At 42.2% G+C, this 13373-nt stretch overlaps 1 protein-coding gene across 2 annotated transcripts; it reads right to left on the bottom strand.

The window, feature by feature from the left end:
• Positions 1–4741: 4741 nt before the first annotated feature.
• On the bottom strand, positions 4742–7870 carry LOC129844099 (uncharacterized). 2 transcript variants are annotated; one of them, XM_055912473.1, is made up of 4 exons: positions 7460–7865; positions 7002–7268; positions 6146–6252; positions 4742–5658 (listed from the first exon to the last, which is right to left on the bottom strand). In XM_055912473.1, exons 1-4 carry the CDS (start codon positions 7750–7752, stop codon positions 5417–5419), a joined length of 909 nt encoding a protein of 302 aa, XP_055768448.1. In that variant the 5' UTR covers positions 7753–7865; the 3' UTR covers positions 4742–5416. The 2 variants fall into 2 exon arrangements, with proteins under 2 accessions (XP_055768448.1, XP_055768449.1); XM_055912474.1 differs by lacking the exon at positions 4742–5658 and adding an exon at positions 5678–5843 and having other exon boundaries at positions 7460–7870.
• Between the last annotated feature and the right edge of the window lie 5503 nt (positions 7871–13373).

Genomic DNA, 13373 nt, shown 5'->3' with positions numbered 1-13373 from the left:
CTTAGAAAAAAGGGTTCCAAAAAGGTTATTTGGCAGTCCCCATAGGAGAACCCTTTTTGGTTCCAGGTAGAAACTTTTTGATTTCAGGTAGAACTATTTTGCGTGCTTAAGAAATCCTCTTGATTACTGTACATGCTCCTACCATGTGCTCCTAATTGAGCGCTATTGATTGATGCATTGAGAAATGTGATTGATCATTTTGTTTAAGGTGTGGCTGCCCAGGCGAAGGTGCAGGTGAGAGGGAAGAAACATGTTTTAGAGCTGTGGTAGAGGTTGTACTTTAGAGTTTTGGGTAATATATTATGCATTTTAAAGGTGTCTAGTGCCGTGTCTTTGGCATCATTAAACTGAAGACTTATTTATCAAATAACTCTCTGTAATTATTATTACGCAATTAAACTGATTAATCATGTAACTGTAATTAACTAGGAAGTCGGGGCACCAAGGAAAATATTCAGATTACAAAGTTATAATTTTCCTAATATAACTTTCAGATATCTTAATATCTGATCAATTAGTCTTCGAATTAATAAATTATTATTTACCCCACGTTAGTCTCATTCGTAGTTATCTGCACGAACCCAGCCTTCACTATGAGTCATCCATACATCAATTGTCTTAAAATATTTATTTACTAACTAAGTACTCACAGAAATGCATAACAAACGGTAGATATGGTTACAAGGAAATGATAGCGGATGTGCCCTAGTGGGCTAAACCGGCATGGCGGCTTGTTAGACAGAGTGATATTTATAACAATTGAAATGCTAATTCTTTGCACATGAACGCTCACTCATTCGGGAACAATTTCAATCAATATATATATATATATTTACGCTCAGTGTGTCGTCAGGATCTCTGTTGAAAAGTTTGTTTCTGTTGGAGAGTCTGTCCGCCCTCTCTCTCTCTGTCGTGGTTAGAATGGATAGTTCAGAGTGACATTCATTCATGTCGTTCTAGATAGATGTTTCGGCGGTTGACGGTCTTCACGTTCAATGATACCGAATTCCTAGCTGCAGACTAGTAATTAATATCAAAGACTTGTTCTTATTCTGTCGGTATCGATAGTCTAAGAGTTTAACCACGTGGTATGGTTAAAAGATTCAGCCATCTATCCAAACCTTAGGTTTATGGTCTCTACTCAAACCTTGTCCCTCTCGTGGTAAGCTGGTATGCAACCTTTAGCCATCTCGTAATTGAGGTAAGCTCGGTCTGGTGATAGAAAACCCGGGTGGGTTGTTTTATTCGGAAGAGCAGAAAAGGGCCTGTCCCAGGATGCCCGACCATAACTGTGATCATGGGCGGTCCTCTGATTTAGTTAAACTCCAAAGGGAATTGGAGTTTCCGTCATTAAACAGTCCAAATCACATTACACAATTTCACAAACAGTATCATCCTCACTCATTCATCTTATACAACAATTAGATGTAAGCCTCATATCTGAGGCTATTGTATAAACAGCGTTATGGTAATGTGGCCGTATTGTCTCCCATGACTTTCACAAAATTGTACCAAACCGACCAGTTCCTAGCTGGATTCTTCACCGATCTTTTATACCTTCTCCAGAACATAAATGTCGTTCGGTTCTCCAGTTCTGTGAGGTGGAAGGAATTCCTTTGTTCTCTCTATGAACTCGCTCTCTCTATACTGTCTGGCCATGAGGCAGGATCTTCCCTAGGAATTTACGACCTCTCTGACCACAGCAGCCTGGTTGTAGGAGACAGAGAGAGATGGTGCCGAGGTAGGGGGATGGTGCATAGAAAAGGACTGGTGCAGAGGGAGGGGGGGGTAGAGGGCAACATCATGACACTAGTATCATACAGTGAAGTTTCATATGATTTCTCGAAATGGTCACCAAAGAACAGTTGTCCAAGGTGTACTTATACAGACAGCTTTGGCACCAGAAGTCTACATTCAACAGCTTTAAAAACAAAAACATTGTTAAAATAAAGCATTTATGATGGATTAATAGTTTATTAGTCATTTAGAAAGCAATGTTCCTAAATGTATAAATATTAGTAAGCTATTCATAAACAGTATTTTATCAATTCATAAACACTCTTATAAATGACGTATTAATGATTAAGAAGATCTATTAAAAGGTGTTTGATAATTGTATTTTCATACTTTATAGTTGATTTATAAACTAGATATAAATTAATTATTGTTGCAATTACAAAGCAGTTGTAACAGACCTGTTATTGGTTCATGAAATCATTTAGAGAGCATTAGTTAACGGTCTGCAGATTATTTAGATACTGTATATATTAATGCGTATAATTATACATATAATGAATTGGATATATAGTAATGGTTAATAAGTGTGTTCATACATATTATCGTCAACACTTTTAATACTGCAATGAGTGATTAATAGGGATACTTACAACACATATGGGTAGTTGACATGACGACCCATTGTTTTGTCCATGATGGCAAACACAAATATAACTTAACTTAAATCGTCAAAAATTGTGATATAATCCTAAAAGTTTAGATTTTGTTTTAATTGGATCATGAGTATTCTTAGGCAATGTGTCATTTGTTTTCTTACAATTTTGAACCAAACGTGACAATTGTCCCATGGTGTGACTGTCCCATGTAAGGTAGTGGAACATTGAACTTCAGTAAATTAATTCAAATAATTAATCAAATTCCCTTCACATAGTCTTTTAGTTATAGCACATAAGTTTATTTCAAGAAACAATAGTCCATATTTCTAAATAGTTCTGATTGATTATATTTTGTCCCAAAAAGCAATGTCCACTTGGTGTAACACAATTCAGATGCTCAAAAAGTTCTAAAGCTGCACCATCGAGAGCATTCTGACTGGTTGCATCACTGCCTGGTATGGCAACTGCTCGGCCTCTGACCGCAAGGCACTAGAGAGGGTAGTGAGTACGGCCCAGTAAATCACTGGGGCCAAGCTTCCTGCCATCCAGGAACTCTATACCATGCGGTGTCAGAGGAAGGATCTAAAAATTGTCAAAGACTCCAGCCAACCTAGTCATAGACTGTTCTCTCTGCTACCGCACGGCAAGCGGTACCGGAGAGCCAAATCTAGGTCCAAAAGGCTCCTTAACAGCTTCTACCCCCAAGCCATAAGACTCCTGAACAGCTAATCAAATGGCTACCCGGACTATTTGCATTCCTGTTTGTCGCTCCCTGCATTAGACCATCCATCCCCTTGCTCCCTCTCTGTCTGTCCTCCCAGTTTCACTCCTCCTGACCATGATCCACATGATCCACCCTGGGAGGCCCCCCATCAGTCATGCCTCTTTTGGAGACTGTTCCCCCCTGCTCTACCTGGTTGATCCTGCCATGTTCTTGTCCCAAAGATTAAGCCATGCAAGTCTTAGTACACACGGTTGGTACAGTGAAACTGTAAATGGCTTCTTCAATCAGTTGTGGTTCCATTGATCGCCCCAATGCTACTTGGATAGCTGTGGTAATCCTAGAGATAAGATATGCCAACAAGTGTTGATCTTCAGGGACACATGCATTTATCAGACCCAAAACTCATACAGGGTGCTCTCGGGTGCCCTGGACGCTTTTGGTGAAGCTTTGTGCCACTGGCGTCTCATTCTAATGTCTGCCCTATCAACTTTCAATGGTAGTTTCTGTGCCTACCATGGTGACCACGGGTACGGGGGAATCAGGGTTTGATTCCGGAGAGGGAACCTGAGAAACGGCTACCACATCCAAGGAAGGCAGCAGGCATGCAAATTACCCCCTCCCGACTCGGGTAGGTAGTGACCAAAAATAACAAATAACTCTTTCAAGGCCCTGTAATTGGAATGAATACGCTTTAAATCCTTTAACGAGGATCCATTACTGATGTTTACAAGCATTTTTACAGAGGTCAGAAACTTCTGAAAGTTTCCTTAATTATGTTTTAACAGTACAATGACTGCCTGATGTGTGTTGTTGTCACCTGTGCTCCCCCTCTGGCTTCTAGGTCACCAGGCTGCTTGTTAGGGCGCACACCTGTCACCAGCGTGACGCGCATAATGACACTCACCTGGACTTCATCACCTCCTTGATTACCTGCCCTTTATATGTCACTCCCTTAGGTTTGTTCCCCGGTCGTCATTGTTCCTGTTTCATGTCGGTGCGCTGTTTGTGTTTCTTGTTTTGTTCTTTATTCATTAAATGTATTCACTCCCTGAACTTGCTTCCCGACTCTCAGCGTACATCGTTACAATTGTCCATTAGTGTGTCATAATTATGGACATAACACACGGCAGCGTTGATCACATTTATCTACCAGGGCCTCAGAATTGTATTATCAAAGAGGACGGCACCATCAACAGGTGGACACCTGCTACTGCACTCTTCTGGTAGATGAAGGATCTGTGAAAGTAGAGGGATTTACACACAGCTAAAATTTACACAGGAGCTGGACAAACAGAAGATCTAATACAAATAAGAAAGTAATGTCCACTCACTGTCTGCTGCTTCCAAAATAGCTGATTTATGCTGCATAATGTTACAATAAATGCAGAGAATCAGGAAATCTAAACATTTTGCAGAGAATTTATAGGCTGTACATTTACCAATGCCACAGGCAGACAGGATCTACTACTAGTACACTGCTGAACATAACCTACCAGGCACCGACTATACCAGTAGGCCAAAAAAACTTTGCAACAATTATCAACAATAAATTATACTCCTCATTATGATATTTATACTGTTAGATTCTGAACAAACGGAGTAAAAACTCAAACGGACGACTACACAAACCTCAAACCAAGTTTATTCACCCACTGGGTCATACAGCTGCAAAGACAAGGCATGATTACACAAGCACATATATTTATTACCTTCTAATATGTGGGATCATGTCCTTACACATTTATACAGCCAATACATCTCTGTTGCTAGGCAGAAACTTAATTGGTTCCTCTCACTGGTGTAGTCATAGCCCTGCCTGATACTTAAACCTTCATGCGTGGAAGTGTATGTGTGAAATAGGACTGTAGTAGGAGAGTCGTTGTGGTGGGTCTCTCTGGCCTGCCTCCCAGAGGTTTCTTCTCACTTCACCTGTTGACTTGACCTCGAGACACATTCCTCGCTCCTCCCTAGTTCCTCAGCTGGCCTGCCTTATCAGAGACTAACTATTGCCCTTCAACTCCCTCCTTAGAAACATGGACCAGAACATGAACTTTCTACACTCAGTAACTTTCCATAAGTCCCTATCTACCCTTCCTTGACCCCAGCATATGCATTCCTTATACATGTAAATTAATCAATGAGTTCTAGAATGGTCACAGGAATTAGTATATTTCAAACTAGAATCCAACAATACTGAATTCCATAATTTGCATATCATAGAAACGTTTTTAACTTGGGAACTCCCGTTAGAGTACACAATCTGTATTTACTCTGTATTGTCTGAGTTTGTTTGCCATTTCTACCACCGGAAAACACGAAAATGACGTTTAATGTAATCAAGGATCTCCTCATACTCTTGGGTATCCCGGTCCAGGTGCATGTCTCTTTCCACCCATGAAATTAGCTTTTTTGCTTGATTCTTGTTGATTATCCCCTTCTTGTGGTATGCATTTACCAGCTCAATGTAGCCATATCTGTAGTAGTCCCTTGTTCCTTCATCAGACATGTCAACGTTACCATCGGTATATGGTGCGGCCAATCCTAGAATAAGTACATAGTTTCAAATAGGGAAAATGTGAACTTTAAAGTGGCATTTTACTCAAAAAGCAATTATGTATTTTTATTTATTTATTTTTATGTAAAAAAAAAAATATGTTTTTCATTAGTCCATTTTTGATGAAATCCCAAATTGTCCCACACATTCAAGGCATTTAGCTTCAAGTCGCCTGAAAGCAAGAGCAAGTGTTGATAACAGCATTCTAAGAACCAAACACATGTTTTCTACTAGTCTAGCTCTGATGCTCCATTATTCAAAATGATGATATTCTGAGACCATATCATTGGTGGACTGGTGAGAAATATACTTTATGCATATCTTAGTTCTTTTGTAAAATACTCCTAATATAACATACAGGCAAACTCAGCGACTAAGACAAACTTTGTGAAATTGTTACTTTTGTAAGAGACGCTAAAGATCTACAGTATCTACTGTAAGATGAGGGAACAGAAAAATAATCAATGTTTTTACCTGCGTCTTCTCTGAGCTGCCGGGAAGATATAGGATGACCCATGATAAAAGCCTTCCTCAGCATAAGTGCAGCATCTCCGTCTAGGATTGTCTCTGCCAGCAGACGACTAGAACACAGAAAACACGATAACAGAAAAGGTGATGACTACACCTATGTTTTGAAGGCCGAGAATAACTACGGCGCCATGTACGACATCACGCATCATCATCATGGTGGCCATTTTGCTATTCTGCCATAACTGGACAATGTATTTTCCTTCATATCTGCTAAACCATACACGATAACACAGAAAAGGTGTTGCCTATGTAACGGATGTGAAATGGCTAGCTAGTTAGCGGGTGCGCGCTAGTAGCATTTCAATCAGTTACGTCACTTGCTCTGAGACTTAAGTAGTGTTGCCCCTTGCTCTGCAAGAGCCGCGGCTTTTGTGGAGCGATGGGTAACGAGGCTTCGTGGTTGACTGTTGTTGATGTGTGCAGAGGGTCCCTGGTTCGCGCCCGTGTCGGGGCGAGGGGACGGTTTAAAGTTATACTGTTACATTGGTGCCGTGACCCGGATCACTGGTTGCTGCGGAAAAGGAGGAGGTTGAAAGGGGGGTGAGTGTAACGGATATGAAATGGCTAGCTAGTTAGCGGGTGCGCGCTAGCAGCATTTCAATCAGTTACGTCACTTGCTCTGAGACTTAAGTAGTGTTGCCCCTTGCTCTGCAAGAGCCGCGGCTTTTGTGGAGCGATGGGTAACGAGGCTTCGTGGTTGACTGTTGTTGATGTGTGCAGAGGGTCCCTGGTTCGCGCCCGTGTCGGGGCGAGGGGACGGTTTAAAGTTATACTGTTACACCTACTCTAAAGCATTCACCTGGATACTTGAGATTCCCTGCTGTTTCCAGTGGTCAGAGCATCTCTGTGATCCTGGTAAAGAACCCTCATGGTTAACAGGTTCTGTCCAGTTGGGTCATAATCAAGGCTCATGATCATCTCATGAAGCCTTGGATTCACTTGTAGGAGACGATCCAGTCGTTCATGGTTTCGGGCTATCCTCAGAGAAGCCAATGGTGGAATATGGTCTGCCTCTGCTATGCGAAAGTTACCCGGACCAAACTGAGATGGTCTACCTTTTTTAACCCTTATGAGGAGAGAAAAGGAAGTATCAGTAGGCTAACATCATTCTTGTGTCAATTCAAAAGGAATTCTACAATGTAATAGGAATTATATCATGAAAATAATGGCCTATCCATGCTCTTATGAATCAAAAGGCCCATTGTACTCAGTGGGTAAAGCAGACTTGATAGAAATATGTAAAAATTATAGACCTACTTTTTATAAGTGTCAACCACTCCAAGGCCGTAAGCAATTATGATCGTAGTTTCATTGCTGCTACGCTCTTCTTCTGTCTTCTTGCTGCCAGCATTTCCAGTGGGTTCATTTCCAGAAGCTTTATTTGACTTTACCATCACGGAACGTGTTATTATGGGACTTCCTGGATGATACGAAGGTTTCTTATGAATCGCCTTAATCAATATAAACCCCCCTACTGCGATTGTTCCCAATGCTACTGGAAACGCAAGGGGCCCCAAAAACGGTATCAGACCCAAGGCTGGAAGACCCATTTCAACTCTTGGTAGCCTACAATGGCTTGTAGCTCAACTCTGGGTTCCCAGCAAATGTCCTCCCCGAGCTGAGCTCTTTTACTCTTGACGCAGTTAGAAATGTTTGCCAGACGGCACAGCACAGTGGTGGTGCTGTAGAGCAGCACATGACCAATGAGTCAAAGTCTATAAATAGGCCTGTTTGTTTGTGTTGGAAAAGGCAGGCCATGGGGAGGAATGCTCAAACTTGGAATTGCTGGAGAAGAGCTCATATCCACATTCTGAACTTATGTACTTTAAGGGAGAACTTGTAGGATAGTAAGGGTTTGAACAGGGGATTATTAAATGGGTGGGGCGATGTTCTGAGTGTTCTATATAGAAATGCAATGCACAGAGCAGCTCACATGATGCCCTACTGTTTATGACTGAGAACCATGCCTGTTCCACACTTTCTATCTAAATGTTCTAGAATGGTGCACCCTCCCAAACAGCCCAAGGTGTATAGTTATGAAGTGGTTCATTTATAACTGCCACAGTAAAGTGCTTCAAGCAAACACTGTTGGTGAAGAATCACTAACATAATGACAATAATCCTTCCCTGACCAAACGTTTGGGCCTGTGTTATTTACACACAAGTCAGACAGGCAGCTGATCTATATATCTATCTATCTACTAGGTCTATATACAGTATTTATATTTATGAACCTGTTTTTAAAAGGTTGGTATAAACCTTTACATTTCCTTGGTTTCCTCTCGTAAAGCCTTAACATTAATAACCTCTAAAAGTTTAAAGCCTTTGGAAGGAAGGGGGGGGGGGGGGGGTCCCTGGATCCACTACTGGTACACTGCTGTGCATTATCAACCAAACACCTAATACATCATCTGTGGTACAGAAGGTGCAATGTTGACATTTGGTTGTGCATCAGCAGTCACTCAATTAGCCAATGTCAGCTAAATGAGTCTAGGGCCAGCTGTCTAAACTTGTAGTCAGCATGGTTTTACGAGAGAAAACCAAGGAAATGTAAAGATTTATTCCAACCTTTTAAAAACACGTTCATAAAATATAAATTTCTACCTTTTTTTTAAGGTATAGATTAGGGCCTAATTGATGTATTTAAATTGGCTGATTTCCTCATATGAACTGTAAGTCAGTACAAACTTTGAAATTGTTGCAAGTTGAGTTTCTATTTATTTTCAGAATACATAAAGAGACTATTGGGGGTCGGGGTAAAGGAATGTTTTTGGACGAGGCAAGGTCACAGGATTCACAACCATTGGATGACTCCATGGAGGGGTTGTCGTGATTGGCCCAAGTCCTGGTGACCTAATGACTCCTCCAGTCCCCCAGCAGGACTCTGCTGGTCGTAAAACAAAGAATCAGAAAAAGAAAAATCATCAGCAGAAGAAGAGCCAGCCTCGAGCAGCTGGAATACAGCATGACCCATTTAAAGTACAGATATTCTGCTGCCGGAGGGTGGAGTTCACCTTATATGGAAGCAACCTGTTGAACTCAAGCCCTGGGTCAGAGCGGATAGAGCTGTAGAACAGCAGGTGGGCATTGGAGGAGACATCACCGTGGGTCATCGTCATATGTGAAGGGGAAAATGTGTCATCTAACTTTGTTTAACAGCATCACATGTGAAGGGAATGATGTGTTGTATAACTTTATTTGAGGAAGGCATGGGCTTAATTGCCAGAAGAGTGCAGAATTTGGGCCATTGACACCTTGAAGTGTTGTCATGAGGAAAGCTATAGGGTAGAAGATAGAACTATTAAAAGTCATTGTAAAGGTGTTGTGAAAGAGAGTTCAAGAAGCAAACAATCTCTTCTGAAAGAAACAAGTTGTATAGAAAAAAATGAATAAAAGATATAACTTGTGAAACCAAACATGAAGTCTTACTGGTTTTCCCTAACTAGTTACTCTATTGGTTGAATAAAGTGTTCAGGAGAAAAGGGAACACTGATAACAACCTTAGCTTAAGGGGCTCTACCACAGGTAGCCCGTTACCAGACCATTACTGTGGGCTCAAGCAGGAAACCAAAAGGGGCTTGGTGTTTAAGGCACACTTAAAGGAGCACTGGGAGTCTAGCCTGTTGAGCATTAGTCCTTTGCCCAGACGAAGTGCTGAACCCCTGCCTTTGACCAGAGAAAACGGGTTGAAGCCCGATACGCAGGACTTATCGAGTGTGACACCCGTGAGCGTATTCTCCGGTCAGGTAAACAGGGAGGACCAGCCGTTAGCTAGAGAGTCTGAGATTACACCGCGCCAGCAGCTCCTTGTCAACAGGAGGGGGAGGAATTAGACAGAACACAGAGCTGGGGAACATCACAGAAAAGTCCAATATACTGATTGACACATCTCTGCCACCTATAACACAGAAAACCTGACAGAAAGCTGACACCCCCACTTTTGCCCTTAGAACAGCATCAATTTAATCGGGGCATGCTCCCTGCAAGGTGTTGAAAGCATTCATTTTAACTCCAATGCTTCCCACAGTTGTGTCAAGTTGGCTGGATGTCCTATGGGTGGTGGACCATTCTTGATCCATGCCGGAAACTGTGGAGCGTGAAAAACACACCCCCTGGCACCTACTACCAAATCCCGTTCAAAGGCACTTCAATATTTTGTCTTGCCCATTCACTTGATGGTTTATTATGGACCCTTAAAATAAAGTGTTACCCATCAGATCCTAGTTGTGAATAAATAAACATTTATTTTTGACAAAGAAGAAAATCACTGAATAAATGCCTTATAGATGACAATTGGCGTATATAATACCTTATAACCTTATACCTTATACCATATTTCAAATGAATGCCTGTCATGTGTTCCCCCTGCCCACTTAACTAAGGGATTAAATATTAGGCTACCTATAATTGAATAGAAGAAAACAGAGAGAGAGTGAGAAGAGAGATTGTCAGTTCCTTAATGCTTGGGCTGTATAATACCGCCAATGGATACATTAAGGAACTGCCTGTTTCTCTCTCTCTCTCTCTGTCTCTCTGTTTTCTTCTATTTAATTCAAAATAAACCTTCTGTGTTTTTCATAGAACGATGCCAGGACTAGTTTATGTGGATGCAGATAGATTTCCAGCATTGTGCTTCGTTTGAGTATCTGTCTGCCAAGAAGTGACGGGCCTTTCAGCGAATGAAATAGGTGGGACTTTCCAGTCTCCAGTGGAAGTGGCTATGTAATGTAATTCAACACCAAAGTCACTCTTTACCAGAGATCATAAACTAAGACCCACTCGCTGGCTGAAGAGACTGAGATTCAGAAGTGAATAAACATTGATAAAACAGTTAAAATACGCAGACAGTCCCCGAATTGAACTTTAACAGAGGATTATTTGGCAATTATTATTCATTAATTTAGTGTTTCATTGTCATACGTGATGACTTGTATTTAATAAAAATAAGTGTATTTAATGTCTAATAGATGGCTATTGGCTTATGTGTTATAAAAGCCAATCTAACTACTTTTTAGGCTATTATCCCAGGACACTTCGTGCACTGTCCTGCACACCTTCAGCACAGACTCCAGACAATCCTACTGCTCTACCACCACTTTGACTCCATACCCCTGCAGCCCACCTTACTGTATATATATCTACCTTAACATTGGAGAGAGTAGCTGGGGAGCAGGGTCAGAGTATATTCTGTAGTACTCTATATCAGAGGAGAATACAAAAAGACCATCCTTAATCCTCCATGTGTGTCTTTGAGTTGTTTTTCAAATGAGTTCTATTCTACACAGGATAACTCTTTCTGCTCACACAGGTCAAACACACTGAATTCCCACCTTTAGGGATGAATGTGAGCTGCTGAATATTCAGGAGCAGGAGTCCCTCTCTTGCTCCGTCGTATAAGAACTCATGACCCAGTCCATTTCCACACAACAGACCTGAAACAAACACCCAGAAAGGATTCCCTCTGTTTTAACGTTCTGTATCCTTGTTAAAAGGGGACACATAAAACATGTTATGTGTTCCGTTGTAAAATAAGTTGGTGGAAAACTAAAACCTCCATTGACAACAATCACACAAAGTCACAAACAACCCCTACACACGTTAGGACTCCTATAGGCCATAAGGGTGAATCCGTCCCTCTCTGACTGCACACACAACACACCTTCACTGGTCCCCAATCCTCAGGGGATTTGAACACACTGTCCTGGTGGATGGTCTGAGAGAAGACAGGCCATGTTGAGAAGAGCTCATATCCCCATTCTGAACACACTGTCCTGGTGGATGGTCTGAGAGAAGGCAGGCCATGTTGAGAAGAGCTCATTTCCCCATTCTGAACACACTGTCATGGTGGATGGTCTGAGAGAAGACAGGCCATGTTGAGAAGAGCTCATATCCCCATTCTGAACACACTGTCCTGGTGGATGGTCTGAGAGAAGGCAGGCCATGTTGAGAAGAGCTCATATCCCCATTCTGAACACACTGTCATGGTGGATGGTCTGAGAGAAGACAGGCCATGTTGAGAAGAGCTCATATCCCCATTCTGAACACACTGTCCTGGTGGATGGTCTGAGAGAAGGCAGGCCATGTGGAGGAGAGCTCATATCCCCATTCTGAACACACTGTCCTGGTGGATGGTCTAAAAGAAGGCAGGCCATGTGGAAGACAGCTCATATCCCCATTCTGAACACACTGTCCTGGTGGATGGTCTGAGAGAAGGCAGGCCATGTGGAAGACAGCTCATATCCCCATTCTGAACACACTGTCCTGGTGGATGGTCTGAGAGAAGGCAGGCCATGTGGAAGACAGCTCATATCCCCATTCTGAACACACTGTCCTGGTGGATGGTCTGAGAGAAGACAGGCCATGTTGAGAAGAGCTCATATCCCCATTCTGAACACACTGTCCTGGTGGATGGTCTGAGAGAAGGCAGGCCATGTGGAAGACAGCTCATATCCCCATTCTGAACACACTGTCCTGGTGGATGGTCTGAGAGAAGACAGGCCATGTGGAAGACAGCTCATATCCCCATTCTGAACACACTGTCCTGGTGGATGGTCTGAGAGAAGGCAGGCCATGTGGAGGAGAGCTCATATCCCCATTCTGAACACACTGTCCTGGTGGATGGTCTGAGAGAATACAGGCCATGTGGAGGAGAGCTCATATCCCCATTCTGAACACATTGTCCTGGTGGATGGTCTGAGAGAAGGCAGGCCATGTGGAGGAGAGCTCATATCCCCATTCTGAACACACTGTTCTGGTGGATGGTCTGAGAGAAGGCAGGCCATGTGGAGGAGAGCTCATATCCCCATTCTGAACACACGGTCCTGGTGGATGGTCTGAGAGAATACAGGCCATGTGGAGGAGAGCTCATATCCCCATTCTGAACACACTGTCCTGGTGGATGGTCTGAGAGAAGGCATTTTTATTTCACCTTTATTTAACCAGGTAGGCCAGTTGAGAACAAGTTCTCATTTAAAACTGCAACCTGGCCAAGATAAAGCAAAGCAGTGCGACAGAAACAACAACAGAGAGTTACACATGGAATAAACAAACATACAGTCAATAACACAATAGAAAAGTCTATATACAGTGTGTGCAGATGAGGTAAGATTAGGGAGGTAAGGCAATAAATAGGCCATAGTGGCAAAGTAATTAGAATTTAGCAATTAAACAC

This window comes from Salvelinus fontinalis, unplaced genomic scaffold (assembly GCF_029448725.1).
Source record: "Salvelinus fontinalis isolate EN_2023a unplaced genomic scaffold, ASM2944872v1 scaffold_0173, whole genome shotgun sequence".
Taxonomy (NCBI): domain Eukaryota; kingdom Metazoa; phylum Chordata; class Actinopteri; order Salmoniformes; family Salmonidae; genus Salvelinus; species Salvelinus fontinalis.
Note: the sequence above shows the minus strand (reverse complement) of the source record. Positions and strands in the feature narration are given on the sequence as shown.

Bases quoted from the DNA above. Each gene is read 5' to 3' on its own strand.
- LOC129844099 (XM_055912473.1), bottom strand. From the start codon at position 7,752: ATGGGTCTTCCAGCCTTGGGTCTGATACCGTTTTTGGGGCCCCTTGCG. The intron at 7,269-7,459 runs GTAGGTCTATAA...TCTCCTCATAAG, and splicing joins GTGGTTGACACTTATAAAAA to GGTTAAAAAAGGTAGACCAT. The intron at 5,659-6,145 runs GTAAAAACATTG...TACTTATTCTAG, and splicing joins GCAGCTCAGAGAAGACGCAG to GATTGGCCGCACCATATACC.